Below are 27,856 nucleotides of genomic sequence, written 5' to 3' on the forward strand. Positions count from 1 at the left end.
TTTATTGGATGATACATTGGTTACTACTGGAAATGACACTCATCAAGGCAAAATTGGGTCGCTCTCTAGCTACCTGATATCCAGTATTTTGGCACTTTTTGGTTTTTTTCATCAGGTCTCTCATGTATTTTTCTATATTTCTTTCTTTTTGGAACCATTTGAATATATTAGCCAATGGCCTTTCTCAATATATATATATATATATATATATATATTGAAAATAGAAAAATAGAAAATTAGCCAATGGCCTTTCTCAATATATATATATATATATATATTGAAAATATAAAAATAGAAAATAAAAAATAGAAAAAAGAAAATAGGAAATATAAAAATAAGAAATAAAGCAAAAAAAGGTAAGAATCCCAATAGAAATTGGCAACCAAGCAGAACATCTCGTTCGACTTCCCCTATTTGACGAGATTGTAGGACACCGCGATCGATAGATCACGGAACTTCCGCTTCCACAATTATGCAAGGAGTTCTTGCACCAATCTCTCCAATTAGAAGAGGCTCCCACTTCTCTAGAATGATCTAAATCTCATCGTTGGATGTTCCTGCCCACAAAACACAACAAAATTTCCACAAATGTAGTGCAACGATCCTGTCTGGCCATCTATTTGTGGTGTGTTGTTGAACTAAAATGGAACTTAGTAATTAATTTATCCCATAGTCTTCCAAAAATCACAAATACATCTCATTTCTATCCGAAATGAAGACATATTGGACCTCTCTGAGTGGTGGCAACCTAGGAGAGGTTGTAGGTCAAACAATCCTAAAATTCATTTATCAAGGGTTGCCCTTTGTCTGGTATAGGCTCCTTGGACTCATTGTCACCTAGGATAATCAATGCTAATTCTGTTGAAGTCTGTCTTATGAGCTTAGCTTAAATCACTGGCATCTCTCCCTCGTCAGCTGCAAATTGATATTCTTTGACATCTTCATCCCTTCGTGTGTCACTGTCAATTTCTTTAACTATTCTAAACTCACGAAAGTTATCATCCTCTTGTTTGAACAATAAAATGCATTATTCACGAAGCAATGAGAATTGAAATACTTATTAGTTACAAAAAAATTTGAGTGTGTTGTTGTCTCCACTTTTTCTCCAATTTTAAATTAATTTCTTTTCAAGCGGAGTCAGCTCGGATGCTCCACTAAATATACTCTGTTGTACGATCCTAGAGTTGAACTTTGACTGTAAGTTTTGGCACATTGTTCTTTCACCTTCAAAACTAGAGTCTATACATCAACTAAGGATCAATACGGTTGAAGATGGAATACATTATTAATAGAAGACCCCAGTCCTCCAAGATACCTCCCTATTGTGTGCTCCTATGGTTTCCACCAACTCATGCTTCAGCTTGAGTTGATCAAACTCAATTGTGTACTCCACAAAAGAATCTCTCTAGTGCATGTGGTGGAATTTATGAAATATCCTGACAAAAATACTAGGAAAGATATTTATGATGCATCTCTCTTTCCATTTTAGATCAGACAGTAATTTTATTTTTTTCACTCATTGGCATAGAAGGTTTAAGTTCTCCCATCATAAGTAAGCATTCTTTCTTAATAGGGGCTTGCTTAACCCTTCTATCAAACGAAACATCCTTATACCAAAAGACTTATTCCATTATCTGAAGCTACTCAATGAACTCATCTGAATTCATGCAATCATCAAAATCGATAAGTCAATCTTCACTCCAACATTCTGATTTCTCTGATATGCTATGTCAAATCGCAGGAGTAAGATTTTTGTCACTAAAAACTTTCCGATAGAAGAGATCCACTTCCTCTCTCAATCCGACGAAGCACAATTGTAGTTATGAGTGATCTCACTGGATTGTCTCCTCTCAAATGTTTAAGTCTTTGTCGTAGTTGGAGAATTTCCAACTACATATCTCCATAGTCTTGGACAACTCATTGAAGATTATTCCTTAGCGCCATGGAGTTTTTTCCCGATCAGATTTTTGAAAGGTGTAGGGTTGCAAATCAAGGTTGGTCAACGGTTTCGGTTTTAATGACAGGCCATGGTGTTGATTTTTGGTAAAAGTTAACACGTTAAATTATAGAAATTTTAGATTGGGGCTAAGAATTGAAATAAGAAATATTTAAATATTGTAAAAAAAATTATAAGAATTTTAGATTTTGGAAAAAAAAATCACTGAAAGTTTAGAAATTGTTGGGCTCTAATACTAGCTGATATTGTTCCATAACACCTACAAGGTGTTCGTGAAGCAGATTTGCAAGGAGGTGGTTGTGAAAGTATAAGAGGATAGGGGTGACTAGCAGCGCTTGAAAATAATAGGCGGTGAAATCTACTGTTCGATAGTAGATCCGACGCATTCGACAGCTGTCCAGTCTGAAAATAGTGGTTCAAACAAGGAAAAGACAATTCCAAGGCGGGGAGGATATTCCATCATTAGTTTTTGAGCAATATACAAGCACATCACTTGCAAAAGAAAAATATACAGCACTCCGAAAAGCATAAGATAGAGAACAAACAAAATCTCTGAGACACAAACTCAATAGCCACTTGTCTCCAAAATAGCAAAATATAGACATATATAGTCTTCTAATAGGAACGAGCCGAATTGAAGAAAAAGAAGAAATAAATAAATAAGAAATAAGAAAATATGACATAATATAAAAAAGATAAGAATCCTAATGAAATTGGCAACATAGGGAACATCCTGTTTGGCCTTTTCGATTCGAGGGGATTGTGGGTTCTCGTGATCAAGAGATTGCGGGCGCATCACTCTCTCCTTTCAAATAATTAGTTGAAAAAGATTTATCAATGCATGGGAATCAACACGCAAGATCTGGAAATGCAACTATAACCAACATTAAAGGAACAGTTTTTCAAGGACTCCCAACTCATTATCTTTAATTCACAAAGTTAACCTAAGCTTTGCTTAAGGATCATTCACATAATCAACGTTTCATTAATAAAAATTGATTATTATAATAATGTTTGTTTCAATTAATTATTAGCAATATTCAAAACATTATCAAATGTTACCTTCTGGAGTTTTATCAACAGTTTCACATTCACAATTGTCAAAAAAAATGCATCAACAAAAATAAGACCACAGTTGGGCTCTACAGTTTATAACTAAGACAATTTGTTCGATTGGTGAAGTGACTTGTCAAAAAGTAAAAAATCACATATGGTGGTTTGTTTGTTCAACCTGAAGAAAAACCGATGTCATACATTTGCACACATTTCAAGGGTTGATTAGATGCTTTTATATCTTTCATTCATTTCACAGGATACTAAATCATAAATAGATGTACCTCTGAGTGTCTAGTAGCCAAGGCATTCAAAGTTTCTTTCAAAACTTCCATGACACAGGTGGCCTTATGAATGATTCTGCGAAATGGTAGAGACATAAGAAATAAGCATCATCAAATACATGATATTCAAGCTATGTTCTTTAGAAAACTTAAGAAGCAAAAAATTGCATACAAAATATTCAAATACAATAAGATTTATTGAAAAAATATGAATAGCCAAAAAGAACATCTTTAACCTAACAATAAACGGTAATAATGAGATAATCAAATTCAATTACAGCCTCACAGGAAGACACAAAAGGCTTCTCTTGATACAAATTTATCTCAAAAACCAAGGCTTTGCAACATCAAAGTGTAAAATGTGCTAGCAACCCTGAAATCCATTTACAAGGACAGAAGCATAGGTACGATGATTGAAAACCCAATATTTCATAGTCCTTAAATTGAACATAAAAATGGTTGAAATAAATTATGCCTGACTACTCTTGAACTTATAAAGAACTGCACCTAAAACCAGTCAACAGGAAATGGCATCTAGTTAATTTAAAGGCTATTAACAGGCCTTGAAAGAGTGAAAACAAATAACGGTTATTAAATACAAATCTACTGCTGCTGCTTATTTTCAGAAATTTAGCACAGCAGTTATAGAACACGTTAAATGGTCTATTGACGTGGATCATTGCTTCCGCCTCAGGAGGATAGAGGTTGTGAGTTCCGCTCCCAACCGAATTGGGAGAGCTGAACCAATACGGATTCAAATTTTCCCGCCCATCAGAGCAGGCCAGCTCTATTAGAGTCCTATTTACCTTATTTGAGAGAGAAATGGGTTTGATTATCCGGTTTTGGATATAAATATGAGACTGATTTTGGGACTGGTTAATTCTATGCATTTCAAACTGTTTTCTGGATTTGCTCTTTGAAGTATAATATTCTTCTCTATCAAGTGTTGTGCCTCTATCATATTGGAGAGTAGGCGATGAATACCCCTTGGTACTCACATTCCTCTGTTCATGTAATGCTCAATTTTACCTGCTTGTAACGATAGTGAGGGATAAATCCGATTTCTATGCATTTTCGACAGTACAATCCTGTACAAGAATGATTAGCATAAAAATAATGAATTTCATTGCTTATACGAAAGGGTAACAAGCCCTTAATGTAAGAGATCTTAGCTGCCAGGAATCCAATATAAGCACCTAAAAAACAAGGGACAAAACACTACCGGAAACAGGGCTACAACAACAAAGAAGTACAAGAAGAAACTCAAAAAGAAAAAAAAATGAGCTGAGTATTTACCTGATGAAAAAGGAATTAAAATAACTTCCAAATACTGTCAATATTTTAGCACCAAAAATATTTACCACACAAGTGCCACAGATTCACATATGCAACATAAATTCCCGAAGACAACTATTGAATATTGCAAGTGTGAAGCATAAAAGTGGAAGGAGATAATAAGACTCTAATTTTAGGAACACCTCTAGTAACTTTAGGTGAAATCCACTTTCTTATGCATAGCATCGTTACACCTAACTATTAGACCCATACATATAGAACTTTAAGTGTTAGCTATATATATTTAAAGAAATTAACTAGTATACACGTCAATTCCCCCACAAAATTCACTTCATATAAAATAGCAATGGTTGAAGCTTGCATATACAAAATCCTCTCCCATACAACTTAAATAAAAGGAATGCTCACAATCATACCAGACAAAAAGAGGAGGAAAACATTTGCATCAGATGTCCTACCAATCTATCCAAAAATTAAGGGGCATTTACATGCATACGAGCTAATTCCTATCGATTCGCATATATAACACCTGAACTTTTCTTTTCTTTTTTTTTTAAATCATTATACCACCCAAATTTTTCATAACACAAGAAAAATAACATCATCCAACCTTTAAAAAGAGAATAAACCAACTCAAGCATAGGCAAGGTGTCCAGCATTCAAAAAAATTGAAGTTTTTTGTGTTACATATGTAAACACATTCGAATTGACTGGTATGCGTGCAAATCTTCCTTAAAATTCAGATTAGCTTCTGTCTGCTCCATAAATAAGCGAAATTTGCAGAGGAACCTTCTGCATATGCCCGAACTCATTGTAAAACATAACTAATTGTTTCCATCATCTCATCATAAATGGTGAAATAGGACAATAATGCCTTTTCCCTCCACAAGAAAATATGTCTTTTAGGAAGAACATAGGAGAAGAGTAATGACAAAGAAATGTAGGAGAAGGGGAGGGGTTGAGTAGAAGAATATAGGTGAAATGGACTTGTGATTCCTGCTCTCAAGTATGTGCGTTTTTACGAGGATCATACATGCGGCAAAATGGAGACGAGGACTATCGAAGAGAGGCAAGGCTAGCAGGGCAGGCCTTCTCGAACGGCTAGGGCACAATGGGAGCGAGGTTGAGGATCGAAAATAGCGAGACCAATTTCAAGGGTATTCGCGTAATTTTTTATTCGCAAATCGCAGAATGCACCACACGGTCCGTATTCATAAATATAATGTAAATCGAAACGCCAGTCGTGACCACAAGACAGAAAAAGGGCGAAACAAACACTTCTAAAACAGCATTTTACACAAAAGCTGGTTTTTAAAGCCCAAACAAACGGGGCCAAAGTTGTGCGTAACATTTTGGAAGCGAACATGAGAGGTGCAGGAGACAACTCCAACAAGTCATTCGACTGCGAGCAGTAGCGAAGACAAGGGTGACGTCTCATGTGCAAAAGCAATGTCACTGAAGCGTCGAAGCCGAGCAGCAAAATGCGAATGAAGAAAAGTGAAAGGGAATTTAGGGTTGATTTGAAGTCGAGCAGAGGGTACGAAGCCGAGTAAGCCTAGCGGCTTGGTGTGATGTTGTAACCGAGTCGGCTCTATGTGCGTATAAAGAAGGCTTTGTGCAAGACAATGCAAACCCTAGCTGAACAGTGCAGCGAAGGACAAACAAAGTCTGGCGAGACTAAAGGGAGGAGGAACCAAGTGGCTTTCATGTAAGAATAGAGGAAGAGCCGAGTTAAAACCTTTTAAGTGATCAGGGTATATATATGGATATTTTGTTTTTAATTTCAAAAATTATTATAATAAAAATTGTTACTAAATTAATATTAAAATTTTATGAATTAAAAGATTGAGAGAGATTTAGATCGTCAATTACAAAACTGAAGAAGAGGTTAACTGAGGTAAAGTTAGGATTTAACTCTTATTTTTGAAATTTAACATATTTAACCCAATTGTAATAATTATTGATTTAGGAATTAATAATAGAAATCAGAGGTGAAAAAAATATTTGGATCGAAAAATAATAACAGTTGGTGACAATAAAAAACGTTGAGATTTTATTCTAAGAAAAAATTTGTTTAACTTAATGTTATATAACATTAATTTTAATTTTAAGAATTAAATTTAAAATTAAAAGATTACAATCTTAATAAAAAATGATGTAATTATAAAATAATTAAAATATTGATTAATAATTTATTAATATGGATATTTCTTATGTTATATGTGTTCAATAAAGGAGATACAACTTAGAGAGTAAAAAGGTTAAAGGAATTGAGGTGAGTAATTATGCTTCAAAATTACATTAATATTTCTTATTTTTAAATGTATTTGTGATTGCAATTATGTTTTATACAAGTGTGATTTAGATTACAACTGTTTCTTGGGCATGAGATACATAATTTAACATTCTTGTATAAATAATTGCACAATTTTTTTTCAGAAAATTATCAGATTATCACATAAGCTTTATATTATATTAAAAATGCATTTATTCAATGATAGATAAATATAAACCATCTCATAAAAAATAGTGTACTATTAAAATAAAAATAAAAATATTATATACATGAATTGTTCCTATGTGCATGATGAGAACAGGAGTTTAATCTCTAATGATACTAGTTGTGGACTTCAACATACCTGCAAGCGTAGATTTACTACTACCTCAGATAATCATAAAATTTAGATCATGAACTAATATGCTAATGAGAGAATACCTGTGGTGAGTAGGTACTTTTTCACCTCAGATAATAGTGGACATCTTTTGCGCCCCGTTGTGCTAACGGTACGTATCGGCCAGAGATTTATTACGTTATGCTTAAGACAGTGCTCCTAAGATTGAAGCAAAAATTATGAGTAAAAAGTACACAAAAGTTTAAAGTATCAACGTTTGCTAAAAAGTAATTTAGTATTAAATAAATACAATGCAGAGTAATGTATTGTATTTAAAATGCTATTGAGTTGTTTGATTTTACGTAAAATAAAATAACCACTTCGTTTTATTTTTGTTTGGTTTGAAGTAAAATGAAAATGGTATTTTTCATGATTATGTGTGAGTCGATGGCAACAGTAATCAGCAGGACTAAGCAGTGGCGGGGGGTGGATGGTCCGCAGTGGCTGGGGATGCTAGCGATGAAGGTAAAAGCAGAAGAAATTATAGCGGTGGGCGGGCGGGGTTGGTGCGTTGCAATGAAAGCCATCGATAGGTGGCAGCGAGCAACAAGAGGTGGAAAAAAGCAGGGGAGTGTTAGGGCTGGAGGAGGGGGCGGGCAGGGCTAGCGAGGTAGTCGATTTGCCAGAAGGCGGCCTACAACTGACAGAGGACGATGTGGTGGACAGTGTCAAGCAGGCGGGTGACCTACTGCTGAGAGGCGTCAGTGACAGCAGGCGACAACTGTCTGTGGGTGCTTCGTAATGGAAATTCAGTTGATTTTGCCGGCTCTCGAAGTCACGGAGAAAGTTATAATACTTGTATTTGGAACACAGCAAAAAATTGCACCTCATTCTAATATTTTTCTGCTAAACAAGAAAAAAGTGAAGCGTAGGAAAAGAAATAATGTTCACCTACTTTTTGCACAACTCAACAACCCCTAAAACTTAAAAATCAAAACAAAAGTTAATACATAGAAAAATTTAAGACTACTTCCATGAACAAATGTCATGAATATATTACCTAGATTATTATATGACTTTTTATAACGCAATAAGAAAGATCAACATACATATTAACTTCTTTATATTGAGTTAGTGTGATTCAGAAGTGTAATTACATACACTAGACTATTTTAGATAACTCATTATATTATTTTAATATTTGATAATTTAAGGCTTTGAATAAAGTATGTATAAAGTAGGTGAGAATCTGAATAGAAGAAGTCAACTAAAATGAAATATAAACTTATTATTTATTAGAAACTCCATTCTTTATTTTGGGTTTAGATTTAATAAATAAAATTAGTAATCTCCCAATCTGATGACCATTCCTGCATTAGAATTTTCAAGCCTCAGAGTTCGGTCATGATAACTTTCACTATCGATAACTCTAATTTGTCATTTTCCCTCCACTTTAACAGCCATAACCAATTCCCCTTTCCGAATCCTTAATGATTCTCTGATTTTCTCAGTATTAAAATAAAAAAATCCCCAACCATCATATTATAATCCAAAACCATCCAGGAATCCTAAATACCCCTAAATCTCTTTGTATATCCAAAATTTGATATTTCAAATCCTAAATCCCCAAATACTACTTCTTCATAACTCCACCAAATTCCCTCAAAACCCCAAAACTCTTCCCTTGGTCGAACCCTAGAATGGAGGGAAAACTACAATGCCACCAAAGAGAAATCTGCAAAGAGTTGTTAACGAGATTACCACAGAAGACATGCAGCAATAAATCATCCAATTAAAGAATTGTTGAATTTAAAAGAAGACAACATTGGGAAGTCACACAACTATAATTGCAACTCACCAAATGGAGATGAAATTAATTTCTTCGATCAAGAGATATTGAGTGATGAAGAACAGATATTTTGACCATTTGGAATTGAATATTAGAGACGAGATAATGACTTTGGGGAGAAAATCGACTTGACAGATTTTGATGGTTGTATGGATTCGAATGAGGTCATTAAATGACTCCAAATAGTAAAATTGATATTTGATTATATAAATAATCACAATATAAAAGAGTCAAATTAGCAACCATCAAATTGAAGAAGAGCATTTCCTTGTTGTGGAAAAATATGAAGTGCAATCAATAGTTAGAATGAAGCAATAAGTTTGCCACATTGTTTAAAATTAAGAGGGATATGCATTACAAGTATCTTTCCTTACATTATAGGCAGGACATGTAAATAAAATTTACCAACCTGCACTACAAGAATTAATCAAACGAGTAGTATATTTCAGAATTCGAATAATTCATACTAGGATGTGAGTTGGTTAAGCTAAATGAACACATAATGGAGAGACAACTTTCAATCTATTAGTAATTTGATACAGTTATAGCTGTGTATTGGTAGCTACTTAGCATACATTCTCTAACTTTGAAGGTGGAAAAGTAACATAAACACATGAGAACCATCGAACCCTATAGGCATAACTCAATCCTAGGGTCAATGATCCCCGAATGCAATATATGTGTGCATAATGTGCAATTACTTCAATTTCAATTAAATAATTCTCATTTTTCTCCACAATTCAATTTTACACACTAGAAATACTATGCATGTGCATGTATCATTTCAAATAATATAGGAATTTCTTTTAATCCCCAAGTATCGATCCCACGGGAAGGAAAAACTTTTTTTATCGACTTAGTAAAACACTAATTAAACTGCAGGTAAATTATCTAGGAACTAAGGTCGAAATTGTATGTGTAAAAAGAAGTAACTAATAACTATAAATTTTATTTCTAAACTTAAAAGAAATGCTAAATGTTTCTAAACTAGTTTATGTAGAAAAGTTTAAATTGTATGAAGAAATCTTTCACCTTGCAATTAAATTATAATCAGTGTAGGAATCAATGTTTATAAATTTAAATGTAGTTTTGTGACAAATATAACTATAAATTTTATTTCTAAACTTAAAAGAAATGCTAAATGTTTCTAAACTAGTTTATGTAGAAAAGTTTAAATTGTATGAAGAAATCTTTCACCTTGCAATTAAATTATAATCAGTGTAGGAATCAATGTTTATAAATTTAAATGTAGTTTTGTGACAAATATAAGCATACATATTCTTTACCCTCTTCTGAGTGCATAAAAAAAATTGGCTAACCTAGAGTTAAGTTCCTAAATCCTTGGGTTATGTTGGGTAGGTTCTCACTTACCATGATTCTAGCCTATAACTCTAGAATACCCACGTAAACCCTCAACTTAGCTAACCAAGTTTTAGTTTCCAAAAATTAGTTTAAATTGGTTATGATTTTAGTCTGTCACCCTAAAATCACCAATTTACACCCATCAAAACTTTTTTCCCTATTTATTTGTACTATCCTATGGACTATTCTTCCTTCACCTAATAGTGCAATGTGTAAAGTTGAGGAATTCATAGCCCTCCCGGGTCCTTATGATTCACAACTAGTTTTAACTTATCAAGGTCAAACTGAATAAATAAATTAAGTGTGAAGTAATGAATTATCACAATTATGAAATAAAAGAAATGCTAAACAAGTTTCATCCTACACATGATTATTTCTCATCATAAAGAGAAAGACAAAGAAAATAAATCGGATTTCAGGGGACAAAACGACACATGATATATACATAAAAGCAAGTTTACATAATAAAATTTAACAAAAACTTAAACAAAAATACAAGACACTTATCTCTAACTCTCCCCAAACAAATCTTCTGAAGTTCCTTCGAAGAATTCTCTAACTCTCAAATATCACTTAAAGATGAAGAAAATGAACGAGTTCTCTCACATTTCCTCCTCTCCTGCACTCTAAAGTGTTGGAAATATTAAACCCTACCCTTTCTCCCTGCTCACACACCTCCTAACATGAAGAGGCATCTCCTTATATAATCTTGAAATCCTCAAGAGTCACTTCAGAAACCCATTCAAAATTCGTCAAAACACATTGAATTTACAAAAAAAATAAATTCTAACACCTAGGCGCCAACCTTCTAGAAGCCTGAAATAACTGTTTGGCATCTACGCGTCAGTTCACTTTTTGCTCCTTTGCTCCATTTGACCTCATTTTACTCCGTTTTCGCACTTTTTTTCCAAAACTTTATCTCTTATACCTGAAACCAAAAACATGCAAAATATCTTTCATTAAACTGCAATATCATTAAAAATGAACATAAAATGTATATAAAAAACACATTTTTAGACATGTCAGTCAACAACAACAGTACAGTAGCTAGAGACCCAAATTTGCCCGCACATTAAGAGAAATCAGAACAAGATGGAGAAAAAAGTGAGTAGAACACTCCAAGCCAAGAAGTTCTTCAAGTTATATGTCATCGGGCACAAAACATCCAACGACCCAACAGAAGGATCGTCTCTATGAAACCCCTTCAGTAGAATGTGATGTGGGAGACATGAATAAAATGTGAGATCTGAAATAAAATTTTGAATAGAAGTGCACAAAGAAGAAAACACAAATTTAACGTGGGAAACCCCAAGAACGAGAAAAAGTCACAGAGTTACACTGCACCAAGAAATCTGCTATGAAGTAATGAGCAAAATAGTATAAACTACACCACACTCAAGTCTCTTTAATTCTTAGAAAACTTCATGAATTATCTCTCTTCTCTATCGCACAAGAGAAAATAGAAATAAACAACATGACTCGCTCATTCGTTTGTTTTGTCGCGGCGATCATCTATCTTCCTGCAACGAAACTGAAATATAAACACTGAACTACAAAAATTCGATCATAGGCATTTGAGCTCAAACTTTCAGTGCTAAATTGTTGAGAACTTTGTTTCTGAAACTGGAAACAAACATTTTAGGGGCATAGGGAGCCACTCATGGCAGTCAGATTGTTGAAGGTTTTGTTTTGGAAGCCTAAAATGGGTGTTGCAGCACTCCTACTAGCATCGTAGCACCACCCCGGCTGCTTGGGTTCTCAAATAATCTTCTAACTACGACAGTTAGACTCCATAAAAAAACAATCTCCCATTTAAAGATATATTACAATCAATTCCACTTAAAATATGTATCATCTTCATCGTAATGTGCTGCCATGTGGCTCAGAACCAGTTTCAACCTTCATAAACTCCAGTTGAAGTCAAGCATAACTAAGTTTCTCAGCAATAACAGTCTTACTCAACATATCTGCAGGATTCTGAGCTGTCTGTATTTTCTCCAAAGATAATTGACTATCATTTATGAGTGAACGAATACAATAATACCTTAGTTGAATGTGTTTCGTCCTGACAAAAAATGTGGCACTCTTTGTTAGATAAATAACATATTTTCACTTTAAAGCTATTCATTCCCTTGTTCTTTGACCAATTTTGTCATAAAGCTCTATAGCTAAGTCATTTTATTACTAACCTCGATGATAACAATATACTCGGCTCCTGTAGTCGATAGTCAAATAATCTTTTGTAACTTGAAAAACTAACTCATTGTTGTGTTTCCCAAAGTAAAGACATGACTTGTGTTTCTTTTACCATCAACATCTTCTACAAGATATCAATCTACATATCTGTGTAGATAAATCCCTTCACTTCCAATGCAAAGTGTTTTATTGACTATTAATCTCAAATATCTAACAATTCACTTCACATCTCAATGATGTTTACCTGAATTACTCGTACTGGTTGAGCACTCCCACAATATATGCAATATCTGACCTTGTATATATCATCGAATACATCAAAATTCTAACAAATGAAATATATGGAGTTTTTTTCAATATTTTTTTTTGCTTCAAACTTAGATGATTGTTCTTAGATAGCTCAAAGTGACTACCTAAGAGGATGCAAACTGATTTTGCATCATTCATTTTGAGCTTGTATATGACCTCAACATATTCTAAGACTGCTTCAATATACCTGCACTCATGTCCTTGTTGAATCTCATGGCGAGACTTTTTTGTTGACCTAGATTCTTCATTTCAAATTCTATTGAACTTTCAAATCTCTGGCATTTTTCATATTTTCTCTTGCAATAAGCATATCATCCACTTACAAAACAAGCATAATATAGAAATTATCAATTATTTTAATAAACCAACAATGATCTGTCTGACACCTAGTGTACCCACTGTATACATAAGCCTGTCAAACCTCCTATATGACTACCTTGGTGCATATTTTAACCAATAAAAGATCTTCAATCTACAGATTAGAACTTCTTTTCCTAGAATTTCATATCGTTGTGGTTGCACCATGTACAGTTCTTCTTTAAAGTCACCATGTAAGAAGATTGTCTTTACATTCATCTGCTCCATATGTATATCTTCATCTGCTATTAAGTTCAACACAACTCGAACCGTCATCATCATCACTATATGAGAAACTATTCAGTTTAGTAAAGTCCTTTTCTTTTTTGCTAAAATCCCTACACAACAAGCCACGCCTTATAGTGTTTGCTGTCATCTGACTCTTCTTTCAGCCTATAGACTCACTTATTATGCAGTACCCTTTTTTTGCCATCTAAAAATTCTGCTAATTTTCATGTCAAATTTGACATTAATGAAAGCATCTCATCATTCATGGCAGACTCTTATTTGATTCTTCAATTGAAGTGGTCATCATAGCACTCAAGCTAATCACTATCAGTCAGCAATGAATAGTATAAAGAAGGAGAATACATTTGCATCGATTTGATTCGCCTAGACTTCTTGAATTCAATAGCAGGTGATTAAAAGTCTTCATGTGCTTCATCAGATTGATCACATTTCATTTCTCTATCCTCCTAATTAACAATGTCTTCTATCTCAATATATTTGAAGGGACCTTCAAAAGGAATTGATGGGCAATCCTGGGTTTTGTTTCTGTCCTTGTACATCTCCATTTAAGGGAAAGTAGCATCTCTACTCCTAATGAATTTATTCAAATAGTCCCAAAATTTAAAACCAAATTCATTTGAGTCATGCCCAATGAAAGTACACTTGACAGATTTTGCATCAGGCTTACTATTGGATCCTGCATCAACATGAACATATGATAAATCACCAAATACATTCAGGTAAGATAGATTTACTTTGTCACTCCAAGCTTCTTTAGATAAACATTCATTTAAAGGTGATGATGGACCACAATTAATCAAATAAACAGTAATGTTCATTGCTTCTGCCCAAAATAGTTTTGGCAAGTTTGCATGCAACCTCATACTCCTGACACGTTCTGTGATGGCTATATTCATGAGTTCTGCAATACCATTTCATTGCGGTGTCCTTGGAACAACTTAATCTCTCTTAAAGCATAATAACTCCCGAATCTCTGATCATTATACTCATTACCATTATCTAATATGAGACACTTCAACATTAAACCTGTCTCATTATCAATCATGACTTTTCGCTTCTTAAAACACATCGAATACATAATATTTATATTTCAAGAAATACACATGTACCTTCATTATGTGATCTTCAATGAAAGTGACTATATAGAGAACCTCCAATAGACTGAAATGAAAAAGACATCATACATCAGTATGCCTAACTCCAGCTTTTTGAACTTCACCTTTGACCCACTTTTAGAAAATGATTCGAGAAATCTAAAGTAAAATTTTGAAAAAAGGAGCACAAAGGAAACACAGAAAAAAATACAAAAATTTAATTTGGAAAAACCCAAAAACACCAAAAATCCACTATTAAGAGGTGAGAAGAATAGTACAAGCATCTCTCTACTTTTTAAAACACTTCATGAATTATTTCAATTCTCTACCACACGAGAAAATAGAAATCCAACACCATGAACTCGCTCACACATTTGTTCATTTATTGTAGCGATTGTTTATCTTCCTGCGACAAAAGCAAAATAAAAGCACCAATTGTAGAAATTTGGTTACAAGCACCTATGAGCCAACCTTTGGTGCTAGATTGTTGAGATCTATGTTTTTGAAACTGGAAACAAACATATATGGGCGTAAGGGCACCACGCCTGATTATTGAATTGTCAAAGGCTCTGTTTCGGAAGCCTGGTATGAGTGTCGTAGTGCTCTCGCTGGCGTCGAGGCGCTATTGCAAAGCGCCAAGGCGCTGCGCCAAGCATTGGGGCACTCGAACAACCCTCCAGCTACCACAGCCATGCTCCACAAAATAACAGAATGAAGCTGAGCTCTTAAACATAGAAGTGTTTTTTGATGTAGCAGTTGAAATTTCATCAAAAACACCAAAGTTAAGTGTGCCCATGTATGAAGCACCTCCTAGGACGAGTGACCTCCTAGAAAATTGCACCAATTGGACAAAACTGTGATGCCCTTAGGCCAAAGCAAATAATATCTCGTTCGACAAGCAAACTGAGATGCAAAAACAAAAAAAGATGGTCTGGGAACTTGAGAAAGTTTCCTTCCTCACGAACAACTCAAAAAAACTGATTTTGTTTAGCACTTGAGTCAACAAATAGAGATAGAAGAGCACCCTTTGACACCCAATATTGAGTTCATTTTTCAATGTCAATGACAAAGCTTTAGTCTTTCAAGTTGATCAACCAACAGAGACACAACAAAAGCCCTAGGTAATCAAAAATGCCTTAATTTCCCACTAACAAAGGTGCAAGAAAAGCCATTGGAACCCAAAAATGCACTCGAAATTCTTAAGTAGATCATCCTATAGAGAAGTAACAAATGGCCTTGGTGCTTAAAAAGAAAGTATCCTCTCATGGCCGACTCAAAACTGACTTCATTTAAAACATAAGCCAACAAACAGATATGCAATAATACCTTTTGACATCCGATAAAAACATAACAGAAAATAAAAATAATCCATCGGCACTCAAAAAAATTGATTTCCTTCTTCACTGCCCTAAATTATTAAAGTATCATTTCATTTTCCACTAACAAAGATGCAAGCTAATTCATCATCACCCAAAAAATTAACTCGAAAATTCTAAAGTAGATAATCCTACATAGACACGAGAAATGGCTTATGTAATTATAAAATTCTTCCTCGTACGCGTCAGTGATTTCCCTCATCACAGACCTCAACAAATAGAGATGTACAAACACCTCAGCAGCAAACGAACTATGGAATAGAGGAGAAAATTTTAAAAAAAACTCAACATACAGAAATGCAAGAACACCCCTCGACACAACCAAATAAAAATACTCTTTTTCATGGTCAAATGATCTCCTTCAGAAAACTCAACCAAAAAGATGCAAGATAATCCTAGGAAAAACGAAAAATGCAATAAATAATGAAAACAAAATTTAAAGTCACCTGAAGCAAAGAATCGAAGGCAAAAGTAGTGACGGGGAAGGGGAGCACATGGAGTTTCAACCGGAGTCAAAACAAAAATCCCTTGGTGCGTAAAACAACCCTCAAATTTGTCAGTAAAATATGTAATTAATGGAACTCTAAGGGCGGCAATGTCTTTTTACAGAACAAACCGCAAAATGAATGCGAAAAAGAGGCACATCCGTCAGTTCGCAAAACTTCATTTCCCAGCCACTATTTTACGATAAGCAAATGAAATGGCATGCCCCAAACTATTCCAAGCCGGCTTTTCAAAACGAAAGGCAGCTAAGAGGCTACCCCATACATACCCTTAGTCTTGGGATCTATTTTATAGATTCTATGCTTGATTTTTCTCTACTTTGCAGATATTACCCGCATTGTCTCCTTTTTACTGCAACACCTTGCCAGGCAGTCTCATGTTGATTTTTACACTTTGGGAAACCAATTGTTTAATGGATACTACATACTTACTCTTAGCTATCTTGGAGGTTATACATGATGACTACGTGTCTCTATGCTTCAGTCTTTAACATGGGACTCATTGGCACATTGATCCTTCGATTTGCTGCTCTCTTGGATAACTTTGGATGGAGTAAGCTGCCCCATGTACAGATTTACCAGAGCTCGTTTTTAGCCTCTTTATACCATGATTTATAATTTTGAAGTTTGTTGATGAGTTTTTTGTCTTTCTGATTTCATAGTTTTTACAATTTTTGTCATGTCTTTCATTCATCAAGGTTTTATGTGACCCCTTTTTATTAATGAAGAGACCAATGTAGCCCTCAAATTTCACAGGGAAAAAAAGGTATTACTATTAAAATTAACCATAGATGCATTTCACAACAAATGGTTAAAACCCATTTAGAAGGATATGCTAAACGAGACTAAAAGTTTTGGTGATGATGTGGCTTTACCATGCTACAATTAATATGCATTAGTCAGAGAAAAGGCCAAGCAACTAGAAAAGTGAATCGCTATTATCATGATATAACGTAGGAAGATCATACATAATGGTGGACTATTTGTTGTGGGTTCTCACGCAAAATCAGAATTGTAATATTCTAGCTTTCTGGAAAGCAAAGTAAAATAAGCGCATTAATGATCAAGCCCAAAAGCTGCAAATAACAGAGATGTTTAGATATGAAAAAAAAAATTATAAAGATCAACAATAGAAATTGCAATGATTACGACAAAAGTAAAAAACTTGCCTCCAACTGAAAGGCATACAAGGGAAATTATGAAATACTCAACTGAAATGCCAAACAAGAGGAGAGAGAATCAATAAAAATTTAAATTAAGAAATGATTCCTGAACAGCATCCAAAATGCTCATAACCCGGAAAGCTTTGCAAATTACCAAACTTCAAGAGTAAGCTGATAGCACCTTTTATCTGGCTCAGACCTTGGTTCTTTTGCAGCAAGGTCTGAGCATATTTCTTGAGATCCATTGGACTGAGATACTTCTGCAGACAAATCCTTTGAATGCTCATTTATTTCCTTTGATTGAGAATCTTGAGCAGATTGAATACGATCAAATAGTGGAAATTGTACCCGTGAAGCCTGGAAAAGGTATGGAATTCGCTCAAAAATTCTTGATATTGGAATTTGAGCTTGTGCTAAAGTATTAAAAACTGGAAGAATAATCATACATGTGCTAACCTTACATTCGTTGTCATGACATGCTGGGAAAATTTATGTAAGTACAAAGCCATCAAAGCAGTTAATAATTCATGGTTCAACTAAAGCATAGAAGCATGGTAAGATCAATTGTCCTGTTGTATGAGATCAAATTAAAATACAAAATGAAGGATCTAATATCTTGTACTGGAAGGTGAGAAAACACCTTGCACTTACTAGACAATTGAGGCTACTTCTTAGAATTCACATTCGATCATCAAAAAAATAACTGTTTATTTTACTCATAGCACTTAGTAGACAGGTGATGGTATTTCTTAGACTGCTCAATCCATCATCAAAACAGATTTGTTCTTTCAATATACATCTATAAACGTGAATTTAAAAACACTTTCAGTTCCAGTCTAGCGATTTAATGTTCACCACAAAACATGACAAGGTATTTTAGGCTTCTAACTAAGAAATGACAAGCCCTAGAATTATGGAATGACGGAGGTTGACTAATCTCTTATTATTCAATATAGCCTCAACCAAATCCTCCTCTTGTTCTAAGCTTGGACATCCTAAGCTGCCTCCTGATTATAGGACAGAATGTATGGCAGACTACAATTTAGAAAAAAACCAGTAAATCCTACTTCATGCCTGATCCGTTTGGTTTATTTCATTATGATGGGTTGTTTTACTGGATAACCTACTATGCTTTCTCGGTTGGGAACCCATCCTTCTGCATGATTGCGATTACCGTATTTTTAATATTTATTTTGGTCTCCACTTTTTCTGGGTGCAGCTATTTTTGCTTGGATCCTTTTGGTTTATTTCATTATGATGGGTTGTTTTGGAAATATTTTTGTTTTCTGGTTTCGTTTAGCTGGGCATGAGGGGATCTCATTATGCTTTCTTCTTTGGTGTGGTCTTTTCCTCCCTTGCTATACCTTCATATGCTTCAACTTCTTCCTTCATGATTTCTTCTTATATATGCAGGTGTCCTCTTTGCTTGATCGGGTCGACGCGAGATTTTGCTTAAACTACATTCGATCGAGGTTGAAGGACGTCGCTGCGCTCAAGCTATTTTTGCTTCCATCTTACAACTCGTCTCGGGATATCTCTGGGCGGCTTCGCACTCCTCGACTACACTTATTCAGCCTTCCATCCCATCGTCTTCATTTTCTTGGCCTCAATTCTTTATGTTTTTGTTTCTTTTGTGAGAATACTATGGTCCAATATTCATGTTTACAGTTTTGGGTTTACCTTTCATTTCTTATTTTTGATTTTATGTCTCTGAGTTGGGTGTACTTTGATGTCTTTTCTGTTTGGGCTTGGGAACCCCCTAGCGAATGCGTTTTGTATGGTTTTGTGATTTTTAGCGAGGGATCCCTCCCTACCAAATCTTTTGTGCTCTTTTTGTGATTAACGCGTAAGGAGCCGTAGATCGCTCTTTAGTATATATATATATATATATATACAAATGATTTGCTTCAATTTTATGCATCACAAGTATTGTTCTAATCATCAGCACATTTTTCATAATTAATCAGTTAATCAACTAAAGGCGCTAGGGACAGGAAGTGTAAAGTAATAGATATTCAAACTATAATGTGACTTGAGGATGAATAGACAGAAGCAAAAGTTAACAAAAAGTTACAGAAAATGGAAGGCATTATTAATCAAGCAAAATACAAATTCAAAATAAATGTGAACTGGTTTCATAAAACATCCATATAGACTTAGAAATTCAAACTATAATGTGACTTGAGCAATTGGACAAGGTGACAACCCATGATGAAATGACATAGAAATAGTTGAGCTCTATATATTAAGCAAGTGACATTATTATAATATGACCTCTATGAAATGGCATTACCATGATAATATATTATGAACATGCTTTTTTTTAAGTATATTCCTCCACTTGATCAGTTCATTGGTCCTCTACTAATCTATTATTATTATAAAATCAAGATCTAAAGTTTTACAAAGAAATAAAAGACATAAGAATGGCTTTACTCACTTTTTTCAAGCTGAGTCAGTATTGTTAATTCTTCAATTGTAAATTTTGAATATTGATTTCAAATAAATGTAACATTCTTATTTAATGAACTTTTGAATAAAATTAATTGTATCTGACAAAAAAATTAAAATCATAACCTTAATTTTTTTCCTTCTTTATCCTCTTGCATAATTGACAATCCAAAACCATTAATCCTTTGAACCAAAAGTTCTTTAATCACAAATTTTGATTTATAAGATTCATATTAACACAAAAACTTTAATTGGAAAAAAAAGGTTCAGCTTATACCAGAAAAAAGCCCGAAACTTACCTTAGGCTTATGGCATACTTCTGTCGTATCATATGCTTGTCTTCTTGACGTCATCCTACACAAGTTTCCCCCGTCTCTTTCCACTCGCATAAGCATATATAATGCTACGTGTCTCCCTTAATAAAGGATGCTCGCACCCCTCCTTCCACAAGTACCCATATGGTTCTCTCCTATAGGACCGCACTACTCTCATTCTGCCTCCCTACACAGCAGCATCGCCCGAGTGCGCATGTGCAATCAACATCATCTTCCTTGCCCTACGCACAAGACAATCTCTCCCGCCCATCTCCCTCGTCAACACATCCGCGGTGGTGTGGTCACCCATAGGAGAGCGTAACGCAAGTAGGTAGCTCTCTCACTCTACCTCTTCACACACAGGCTTTTTCCTTATCCTTCTTCTAACTCACTCTTTGTTTCTCTCCGCACCTCTGTCGTCTCTTTGGTTCGAATGGAGACAATCTTCTCATAATGACAAAACTGCCTCGACGGTTGTGCTCAAACTATAGCCGCCATTTTGACTTCTTTTTTTAGCACAATTATTATGATGCACCTAGCAAAGAAGAATGCAACAAAAAAGTAGAAGGATTGTGAACAAGAGCATGCATGTGATAGTTGAAGTGTAGAAGTCAAAGTAGCCAATCCAAATCATACGTTGGGTTTATGCAACAACAACAAAAATGCGCAATGAAAAAAAGATGCATGTTTTGATTAAACAAGCAAGTGAAGCGCATGTTGATTTTAGGCAGCATGTGGACCAAGTGAGACACAAAGGTCGCGCAAAGGTAATGTGCTCATGTGAATAAAATGCTTAAGAATCATGATTAATTCAAGTGCAATATTTAACAATCATGAGAGGCACACCTGTAGCCAAAAATGAAGAAAGTGAGTGGTATCCTGGAGATAAAAGTAATAGATTGTGAGTCCGAGATAAAGATGCTCCCTAATGAAAAAGAATGTGAGCGGGGGTGACATTGAATTTTCAATCTCAAAACATTTTTTACGCAAATGAAAAACAAATTTTAAAGGACGTGAATGGTTTAAACAGGAAACCTTAGAAGAACAAGATCGGGGAGGAAGATAAAAAAAAAAAGAGTCGAAAGGCTAGTGTTGGAGAAAACTATTTTCATTTCATCATCAACTAAACTAAATGTATGGCCAAAAAATACCACTTCACTGACCTAGGATAAGTCGTCGTCAGAGTGGCGCAAGCACGGATTTTCACCTCTTTGATCGGCCACCCAATCGCTCGGGTTGGCACCCTGGTTCGGCCTTCCTAGTCTGGCCTCTCTGGGTCGCCCCCCTGGTTCGGCCTCCCTGGGTCGGTCACCCAACGCCGACATGCTCCAACGCTTCAGAATGACAAAAGAATCAAAATATCTTATACTACCCCCCTTAAAGCAGGGGTATTATCGTAATAGTCTTTTTCATATTGTCATCTTTTGTAGATAGAAGACCAAGGTATGGGTAAAATGGGGGGTTTTCTCTCTCTGCCTCAACCCCACATTATAATCTCATTTGTGTGGAATAAAAGGAACCAAAAAACCCGAAAACACCCCACTTTGGCCCCCACCCCCGCGGAGCAACTCTCTCTTTCTTTCTCTCATTCTCTTTCTCCTTCCCTCAGATTCCACGCTCTATTAGGTTCAACACCCTAAATAGTGCAGTGAGCGTGGATCGTGGCGCCAACAAGAAGATGAGTCATCTAAGTTAAAGAGCCCAAACCAAAGAAAGAAAAAGAAGAATAAGAGGAAAAAGAAGAAAGAAAGAAGAAGAAAATAAGAGGAACAAGTCAAAAAAATTAAGTGAGAAGGCACAGAGCAAAAAGAAAAGGGAGGAAGAACCACTCTCACTTCCAAAGTAAATCCCATACGAAAAAACAAAAAGATAAGCATCTTTCTTTTGCCTTGTTTACTTTTCTCAAATAAAGAAAAAAATAAAAAAGAGAAAGAAACAATACAAAAATATTTCATCCTCTCATTTGCTTGTTTACTTTGCTCAAATAAAAAAAGAAACAATACAAAAATATTTCATCCTCTCATTTAAGCCTCTCCTCCAGGACGAGCAAACAAAGCCTCTCCTCCGGGACGAGCAAACAAAGACTCTCCTCCAGGAACGAGCAAATAAAGCATCTCCTCTAGGACGAGTCAATCGATCCACCAAACACAATGTCTAAGAAACTTAACCAATAATAATCTTCTGATCAAAGGCCAACGGAAGGACTGATAAAAAACTAAGTCCAACTAGTGGTTCATGAAATAATATTTTCTACACTTATGAGCTTTTCATTTTTATCACAACTTCGCCTCCAAGAAATAAAAAAACTCGAAAACTTTATGTATGCCAGAAAATACCACCTCGCAGAGCTAAGCAAGGTTGTCGCCAAAGTCGTGCAAGCAAGAATTTTCCTCTTTTTGATTGACCACCCATTCCCTCGGGTTGGCCTCTCTGGTTCGGCCTCCCTGCTTCGGCCTTTTTGGTTCAACCTCCCTGCTTCGGCCTTTTTGGTACGACCTCCCTGCTTCGACCACCCAGCACCAACCAGCCACTCAACGCCAACGTACTCCTACGCTTCAGATTGACAAAAGGACCAAAATATCCTATACTGCCCCCCTTAAAGTAGGGATATTATTGTAATATTATTTTTCCTAATGCCCTCTTATATAAATAGTGAACCCTTGGCATGTGTAAAAAGGTTGAATCTCTCTTCCTCAACCTCAAACGGTAATCTCATTTGTGTGGAATAAAAGGGGCCAAACATCCCGGGAACACCTCTCTTCACCCCCAGTAGGGTAACTCTTTCTGTTTCTCCTTTCTTCGAATTTCATGCTCTATCCATTTGGCATGAGCTAAAGAACAAATTCAGATTCAAAACTAATATATTAATAAAACAACACTACGTAAATAACACAAATTAGCGATTGATTTTTCAGTTGATTTATTTAAGTCTTAATTAGCACCAAAAATTACGCTTTATTATTCAACGCCTGCATTAGCGACTTAAAAATTTTGACGCTTTAATGTAGCGGCCAATTTTGCAACTAAATGTTCAACCACAATATAATTTACTTAAAAGTGATAGCTTACAGTGAAAAATTTTGGCCAAAAATCTTTCGCAATTGAATTTTTAGCAACAATATAATTTTCTTAAAAGTGGCTGCTCATTTTGGGAAATTTCAGCTACTAATCCATTAAGGTTGAAAATTCAACCACAAATCAGTCAATAATGTCTTTAAAACCTCATCTGCATACAGTTCCCGCACTTAGCATTTCATCTTTATTATGATTAGTGCTCCAGTGATGCGTGGAAATTTCTCCTCTTTGACGGAGCCCTCAAACCTCGATCTTCGGCGAACTCTCCGACAACGCCATCCAACACCACCCTCCTGCACGCTCTTGCCAAATTTCGGACCGCATACAATAAGGTAACCGATTGATCTTACCAAATTCATTATTTTTGTTCGACGATTTATGTTTAGTGGATACATAATTTTAGAGGGTTAGGAAATATATAAGAATTGGGCGGTATGTAAGAAAATGCCCCCAATACATTTTCTTGTGATTTTTTCATATCTGAGTTTGATGTTTTAATGCTAAATGAAAAGAATTTGAGTTATATGAATGCAATAAATACATTTTAGAGGTTAAATAAGTAGTTACATAAGAATTAGTTGGTATGTATGTAAATGCCCCCTTTTTACTTTTATATGTATGTGTATATCTATACATGTGTGAGACATGTAAATACATAAGAATTGGGTGATATGTATGTAAATGCCTCATTATTAAAAGTTCCTTTCTTTTCTTTGCTTTTTTTTTCAACAAGAGAAATATACGTAGCACTCAACTCCTATGTAAATTTGTTTAAAATAAGTGTTTTAAAATTCTAAAATCTCTATAATTCTCTCCATTAGAGAGATTTCAGATGCAAAAAAAATTATGTGTCGTACACTCCGCTTCCGCTCTTCACTTTAGCTTCGTACGCTCGCGTCGACTTCTTCGACGTCGATGGTTCCCTCTTCGATTTCGACGACGACGTCCACAGCTGTTCGCTTCTGCGGCGTCCTTGTTTCGACGGCAACTTGCCCGACAGTTTGTATCTGCGGTTTTTTGTTCGACGCCTACGGCTTTCTGCCCGATAGTTCGCATCTTCACCTTCTGATTTCTAGAACTTTTATATCTAGAGCTTCTAGCAGGAGAATTTCCCTGCTCTGATGGGCAAAACCTCATTTGCCCACGTGGTTGGTGATCCTTAGGTAGAGTCGACGGTTGTCTTTCCCTCAAGTTATGAGGATTATCGTGATGGTACAGGTGTCTGTCCCTTTGTTAAGAATGCAAGTAGGAAAAACAGTACTATTTTTCTCTGAATTAGAAATTTCAACTCTGACTGAGAAATTCAAGGAGCATCCACCTATTGAAGTTATTATAAAAAGTTTTGATGATCTCAAACTAACAGGAAAGTAGAAAGTGAGGCTCATGAATGGGAGACATGTGTTGATTCAATTAACCGTGGATGAAGACTACACTCGGATTTTCTCCAAAAAAAATCTTAGCATAGCAGGCAAGTCAATGAAGTTACTCAAGTGGTCTCCTGATTTCGACCCTAATAATGAATCTCCTACTGTACCGGTATAGTTTAGTCTACCTGGTCTCAAGCTGCATTTTTTTCATCATCGGGTATTTTACTCTATTGGGGCCATACTTGGGGACCCTAAGAAGCTTGATCACAACTTCCCACTTGTTTTTCAGATGGTTTGTTTCGATGCCCATGTGTCAAGCACAAGAATCTAATATTTCTAACATCAGACAAAGTTAAGTTGAATTTATATCATAAGGGATCTCAACCTAATTATTGGTAATGGATTACACATAGTACTATGAGAATGCTAGCTATTAGCGTCTCTTTAGTGTCTGAAAATTTTTAACGCAAAACTTGCGTCAAATTTACGTCTGCTTTCCGACGAAACTTATTATGGACGATTTATCATCGCTAATATGCCATTGCAAACAGTTTGCATCGAACTTATTCGACGTGTTATTTCTTAATTAATAGCATTGACGCATTAGATGAATTTGTCAATGCAAGCATTTCTGTGCCAGAAAATGAGAAAATGCTGATGCAGAAGCTGACGCACAAGCCTAAAATTCTATTCCCACAATTGCTAGCCTCCTTCGCACTTCTGATGTTCGATTGGTCTCTTAAATCACGGCTCCAGAAATTACTTTTCTCCACCGAACAATAGGCAACTTTGATGAGGTTTTCACTAACGATTTCGTGGCTCCGGCGAGTATTCTTCCACTTTGTTCTTATATCCAAGCTAGGTAAAGTTATTTTCTGTGTTTTGCCTTTCCGTTTTTTTGTGGAATTTATGTTAGATATATAATACATAAAAATTGAGTGATTTGAATGCAAAAATTGAAGTTTGCATGTTAGATATATAATACATAAGAATTGAGTAGAATGTATGTAAAAATCAAAGGTTAGGTGTTAGATATGTAATACAAAATAGTGAATGGTTTGTATGCAAAAAAATTGAAGTTTAGCTGTTAGACGTATTGAATTGTGATTATTTACTTTTATTACAATTAATACTGCAACTGCTATGTTGAATTGATTTTCTCAATTTTAATCATAAGAACAAGGCATTTGTAAGCTACTTACACATTGAGAATGAGAGTGTTATAAATAAAAGTTGAAAAAAAAAATTAGATTAATTTAAATCAGCTTAGGTTCAATTAACTCGACAATGCACTTATATGTAAGCTGAATTCTTAAATTACAAATGTTTTTTAAATTTTCTAATAGATTCATGATCATAACATTGAAATAACAAATCAGGGTTTAATGGATCTAGTTTGGGGGCCTAATCGCAAGGTTATTATGTGGTCAATGTATGTAAATGGGTACAGATTTCACAAAAGTTTTTAGTCCAAATGAAAAAAAAGGTATAATTCAAGTATATTTGTTAAAGAAAAGACCCACTCTGATAGTGTGATCAACTATTACTGCATTATAAATGAAGTTGTGCATTTATGATATTTAGATTGTATTGAATGCAATATATTTTTGTTCAACTAATGCAATATATTTATGTTCAACTATGAGTATTTTGATCATGTTCCTGAAGAACCAAGAATAATAAACCCACATGATATCATAAAAGTTAAAATGAATATAAGAAAAATGAAATTTAATCCATTTATTCTAGCACATCAAGACAATCAGATATATTACCTTACATGTCCCGGCATAGCAAGATATAAACTTGATTGGGCAGTATTTGTAAAGTCTAAATCTATAGCGACTATTGAGGTAAAAACGTTATTAAACCTACCATCAAGAGTAGAAAATGTCAGATTTCAGTATCCCCTCGATTCAATTGAGACCAAGGAATTATCTTGGTGGATATCATTGGGTCGTATGAAGAAGTTATGTAGTGGATGAGTTTGATGATAATATAAACGAAAAAATTTTAAGTTCAATCATCTGATGAAACATTATAAGATAGCATATAGTCTTAGTTTTCAGTTTCTCTCTATTTTTAACTCTTATAATACTGAGTTTTTATTATTCGCACTGTCAGTTTTGATGGTTTCTGGTTTTACTTTTGGTAGTTATATATATATATATAATTGAGAAGGTATATTGGAAGCCTCCCCAACAGTCCACCATCAAGATTAATACTGATGGAAGTTATATTGGTTGGGGTATTGGGGTGGGAAGGGTTTTCAGGGATTCCTCCAGCAATTGCCTGCTATATTTTCAAGCTCCCATTGAAGCTAGGGATGCACTTGAGGCTGAGCTCATTGCAGTTTTCTAGGTTTTAACCTTTGCTTGTAAAGCTAATTGGTTCAGTGTGTGGCTTGAGGTGGATTCCTTATTGCTTATCAATCTACTAAATTTTGAAGATCAATCCTCTTGGTATCACAATCAGTGGATACAGAAGATAAGGATTATCCAGAACACCCTCAGCCTCCAAAGCACTTTTATTTATAGGGAAGGTAACAAACCTGCCCATTGGCTGGCTAATCAAGGCCTTCATTCCAATTCCATATCTATTGCTACCAGACCCCCTACCCCATTAGCTCTTTTTACTCCATGGTGATACCATTGAGGCCCCCAATCTCAAAATCACTGCCAGCTAGTCTCATGTTCTTACTGCACCTTCTGTCCTCTGGCTCTTTAATCAGTTGTCTGTTTTGTTTGATTCAGCTTTATATATATACTCCCACACTGCTATATATATATAAAAAAAAGCCTTTTGATGTTTAGATCAGTGTTTAGTGTACGGTCACCTCTATAGGTCTCTGTCTGTATTTTTGGTTTTTTGAGATAGGGGACCTGTCCCAACTATGTATTTTGTACTGTTTTTTGCTGATCAACATGCAGGGAGACGTATAATGCTCCTTCTACTATATATATATATATATATATATGTATATATATCT

The 27,856-nt window shown here is 35.0% G+C and overlaps 1 protein-coding gene across 1 annotated transcript in view; it reads right to left on the reverse strand.

The window, feature by feature from the left end:
- LOC110038663 (TOM1-like protein 2) overlaps nt 1–27,856 on the reverse strand; it is a 99,335-nt gene that overhangs the window by 58,016 nt on the left and 13,463 nt on the right. The window contains exons 7-8 of the mRNA XM_020743560.1: nt 17,842–18,017; nt 3,295–3,370 (exon numbers count right to left, since the gene is read on the reverse strand). Of these exons, the coding sequence (XP_020599219.1) occupies nt 3,295–3,370; nt 17,842–18,017 (252 nt within the window). The remainder of the gene's footprint in view (nt 1–3,294; nt 3,371–17,841; nt 18,018–27,856) is intronic.

Source organism: Phalaenopsis equestris, unplaced genomic scaffold, assembly GCF_001263595.1.
Source record: "Phalaenopsis equestris unplaced genomic scaffold, ASM126359v1 Scaffold233416, whole genome shotgun sequence".
NCBI classification, from domain to species: Eukaryota; Viridiplantae; Streptophyta; class Magnoliopsida; order Asparagales; family Orchidaceae; genus Phalaenopsis; species Phalaenopsis equestris.